A 4,132-nucleotide genomic window follows, 5' to 3' on the forward strand; every position below is an offset into this window, starting at 1 on the left:
ACTTTACTTTTATGTTGTAAAATTTAATGAAATATCTGGTAGTGATAGATTTAGGATAAATCTAAAACGACTAAATCATGTGGACGGAAGAAATAGCGTATTAGTTGTATCTATGAATTAGGTAAGTTTTATTTATATGTTTAAGTTATGTAATTTTTAACCCTTTTTATAAATCATGTAATTTTATTTGCTTAATTGTGTGTTCGAATGTATTTATATTTCAATAAATTAATTTAGTTTATAATAATCTATAAAAGAAAACTAGTATGACATTAAGATGGTTATAGACTAAGACTATACAGATATTAAAAAAATTTTATCTTCTTGCTTGAATTGCAAATAAATATGATATAAAACCTGACATGCAAATTTGTATTCTTGTTTTTAGCATTAATCTTATTAAAATTCATTAAAATTAAATCTCAAATATTGTATTGTATCTTCTCAACTGACATATATAAAATTTGAATTTGGATACAAATTTAGATTTAGATGATTTTCACCTTTTTTAGCAAATGCAAAAAAAAATCTATACAAAACTTTATTCTTGTTTTTTTTATAATATGCTTAACAATATAACTAAAGATTAGCATTAAATTCTATGTATATTTATTTTCAAATGCCAAATTAATCTTATAATTCAAATGTTTAGAATTTATCTTTAGAAATATTGTGATAGATAAATACTGATAATAATATATAGTATAATTATTAATATAGCCCTAGGTAGCAGTACATACAGATATTTTTAGAAGTGTGTATTGCGTTCGCCATGGATGGCGCTGGAAAGGAGGGACGCGTGGCGGGCTTCGAGGGGAATGGGCGAGCCAATTCGTCTTCCGACGCGACCCCATCTGTCTGATTGGATTGGGTTGGGGCCTGGGTGTAGGATAATATCTTGGCCTGTGTCGCCTGATGGATCCATCCAGTTCAGCAAGTATCCAAGGCCAGAGATACGGGGCCCGGCGCCAGTCCGCTTTTTTTTTTTTGGTTTGATTAAAAAAAGGGTTCCATTCTTATCTACTTTGCTGCGTCATCGCTGGGTGGTCTCAGACGGACCTGCAGAGGAGGTCCGCTCACCGCGCGCCCCAGCTGAAATTCCAGGCCACCGGCTGAACGCATCCCTCTCACCGCGCCCTTGGCGGTGGTACGTTCACCTCGCCGGTTCCCCGACAGCCGTCCCCTCCGTGATTTAAGAGAGGCCCATGAGCTCGCTGCTCTTGTGCCCGCGGTGCTACTGACGGTTGCTCTAGATCCGTTCATCCTGGTGGTTTTGTGAGGTCGAAAGCGGCGAGCGAATTAGAAGATGCTGGACAAGCTGTGGGACGACGTGGTGGCCGGGCCTCGCCCGGAGACGGGCCTCGAGAAGCTCCGCAAGGCCACCACCGCCCGCCCGCTCGTCATCAACAAAGGTACTTACTGAGCTATACTGCTGATCGTGTCGGGGATCGGGATGGAGTCGAACAAGTACCAGCGGCAAGCAACTAATAACAGTAGGAAATTAATGAATGGATCTCTCCACTCTAACTAACAATAATATGTGTAAATTAAAGACGCGGACGGCGGCAGCTACAAGCGGGCGCAGTCGATGCCGTCGACCCCGACGACGCCGGTGACGCCGTCGTCGTCGTCGTCGTCGACGACGCCGCGCGGCGCCGGCAACGTGTGGCGCAGCGTCTTCCACCCGGGGAGCAACCTGGCCACCAAGGGCATGGGCGCCAACCTCTTCGACCGGCCGCAGCCCAACTCCCCCACCGTCTACGACTGGTGAGCAGCACCGTCTCCGTCGTCTCCATCTCTTGCCCAGCCTAGCTACGTGCGTGGTCTGCGTGCTCAAACAGGACAGCAGCAGCAGATCCAGGACCAAACTAATTGAGCAAGAACCACGCGAATGGTTCGATTTTATTTTTTTTTTAAAAAAAATCAGTTTTTCATGTGTGTAATAATTTCTCAGGCTCTACAGCGACGAGACCAGGAGCAACCACCGCTAGATCGGGCGAGATGGATGGACAGTGAAGAGGCCATGTTTGCTGGTCCTTGTGGTTATCTAAAACGCACGCATGCTCTATTATAGCTAGTCATCACTATATATATACTTGTGTTTGTGTATTGTTGTTCTTGTTCTGCTGGTGTCTCCGCCGTTTAATTTGACCTATGTTATGGAGTGAGTGATATATGTGCCGTCACTCCTAGTATATAGTAGTGAGTGACTAGTTGGTATGTGTAGTACTGTACTATCTTTTCTCCATATGCATGTTTTGCCAGCGCGTAATGAATGTAATGTCAGTACTGCTACTACGTGCTCTGCTACTTCCAATTCAGTTTCCTTAATCTTGATGCATAATCACCGGCCCCGGCCCGGCGCTGAGGACATGGATAACAGCAACGACTTTAATTTGCACGGACTTGGTCAAGGAACTCCTCGCTCGCCCCCTGTTGGTTTAAATAAACAAACAATACAGATCATTAGACAAATTTACAGTACGTATTGAATCGTTCCATGAATGGCCTGGACGGGAATGCGAGATTTACCGCGTGTATCACAGCGTAGTGCACCGTGATGGTTAACGGATCGGAACCCAGGATTTGCTCCTAACCGAACTAACAATCTTACAAATGGTTGCCACGTCGTCGTCAAGCTGCCGTGTTGGGCTTGTGCGTGACTCGCCATTTTTGACCGCACTGGGGCACCCGTGTCAAGATTCAATCAGATCCGGCAGGCTGTGCTATGTCACCTCGATAGCCAAGTCGGATCAAGTGTAGGTGATCTTTACCGACAATCGCACTATCGGTCATGATCATTATCCATTCTTATCTACAACAATATTTTAAATAATAAGTTAGAGCTTGTTTAGTTGTATCCACTAAATCAGTCCTAAGAGCTTGTTTAGTTGTATATAGGGATGGCAATATATCATGATCAAAAAAATTCATAATAAGTTAGAGGTCTTAATTAATTTTAGTCACAAATGAATAGGAATAAAACATAATTCTAATCCGATTCGATTCTTAAAATTTGTAGTGTAAAATCTAGAGCTCATTACCACTCTTAGTTGTATGAATATTGAAGGGAATTGAAGACCATATAATCCCGAGATTACATGCCCCTCAATCTTCTCCAATCCTCGTGGAATCAAACAAGCCCTAAGGTACATCCTTTATTTAGTCTACGGTCACCTTAATGCCACACCAGTTTTTCCTTTTACAGATTTTTATTTAAAATGAAATATAACGTAGGAGGAATCAGAGTATGTAATTAAACAACTAAAATTTATATAATTTTAAAACAATTAAGTTTTATATTACTTCAACAAAATCTACATAATTTATAAATAAAATCTAACTTTTATGGTGTAAATCTAATTTTCATGGTGTAGATCCTAGATATGCTTTTTCAAACTATTTTGGATTTGATTATGGACCGCACTAGCATGGTTTATGACCTTATGTTGAACGATGGCTGCAAAACCCATTGATGCTTCGAGAGTGATGGTTGTCGCAGCAACAAAGGACTCGACTATATTGTAGCCATCAACATCGTATGATCATCTATGTCCATCCTCAATAATCATGTTGTACAGAAGATACATGCATGCATGATCAGTTGGTGAGAAAAAGAACAATATGAGCTAGCGATAATATGGAAGCGAGCCTCAAGGACCCAAATGCTTTCTCTACGTCCTTCTGTTTGCCCTTCTATCATGGAGCAAACATATGTTGCTTCAGTCTATAAGAGGAGAATGCTCTTCACAAACATCGACCATCGAGAGTAGATACCATTGGCGAGGTAGTACCCTTAGTTGTACTCATGTCTATTCATCGTGAAGTTCACTTTGGTGCTTCTCCATTGGGCACGCCAGTGAGCAACAACCACTAGTTGAACACTTTGATGCTATTGTCCAACCTCGCTATAAAAAAGCATACCAAATCCATAAGTCATATGAGGCAACCATCTAGAGCATTCTAGTTGAAAATCTAATGTTCCTCTTTTTAAATTGTCGCCTCCATCTAATATTACAATTTCTCCACTTCAATGCATGCAGGTATAATTTCTACCATACTAAGAAATTCTCTCTTCCACTTTAGTTAATAGTCACATAAGATCACCAATAGTGGGACGATGATTATACTC

The 4,132-nt window shown here is 41.2% G+C and overlaps 1 protein-coding gene across 2 annotated transcripts; it reads left to right on the forward strand.

The window, feature by feature from the left end:
- Positions 1 to 1,229: 1,229 nt before the first annotated feature.
- On the forward strand, positions 1,230 to 2,344 carry LOC100272715 (uncharacterized). Of its 2 annotated transcripts, NM_001158760.2 has the most exons (3): positions 1,244 to 1,412; positions 1,554 to 1,767; positions 1,955 to 2,344. In NM_001158760.2, exons 1-3 carry the CDS (start codon positions 1,307 to 1,309, stop codon positions 1,989 to 1,991), a joined length of 357 nt encoding a protein of 118 aa, NP_001152232.2. In that variant the 5' UTR covers positions 1,244 to 1,306; the 3' UTR covers positions 1,992 to 2,344. The 2 variants fall into 2 exon arrangements, with proteins under 2 accessions (NP_001352238.1, NP_001152232.2); NM_001365309.1 differs by lacking the exon at positions 1,554 to 1,767 and having other exon boundaries at positions 1,230 to 1,412; positions 1,955 to 2,317.
- Positions 2,345 to 4,132: the final 1,788 nt, after the last annotated feature.

The sequence above is a fragment of the Zea mays genome, chromosome 1 (genome assembly GCF_902167145.1).
Source record: "Zea mays cultivar B73 chromosome 1, Zm-B73-REFERENCE-NAM-5.0, whole genome shotgun sequence".
Lineage (NCBI taxonomy): Eukaryota > Viridiplantae > Streptophyta > Magnoliopsida > Poales > Poaceae > Zea > Zea mays.

Excerpts from the sequence above, each read along its gene's own strand:
- LOC100272715 (NM_001158760.2), top strand. The coding sequence starts at position 1,307 with ATGCTGGACAAGCTGTGGGACGACGTGGTGGCCGGGCCTCGCCCGGAG. Across the intron at positions 1,413-1,553 it reads CCCGCTCGTCATCAACAAAG|ACGCGGACGGCGGCAGCTAC; the intron begins GTACTTACTGAG and ends TGTAAATTAAAG. Across the intron at positions 1,768-1,954 it reads TCCCCCACCGTCTACGACTG|GCTCTACAGCGACGAGACCA; the intron begins GTGAGCAGCACC and ends ATAATTTCTCAG.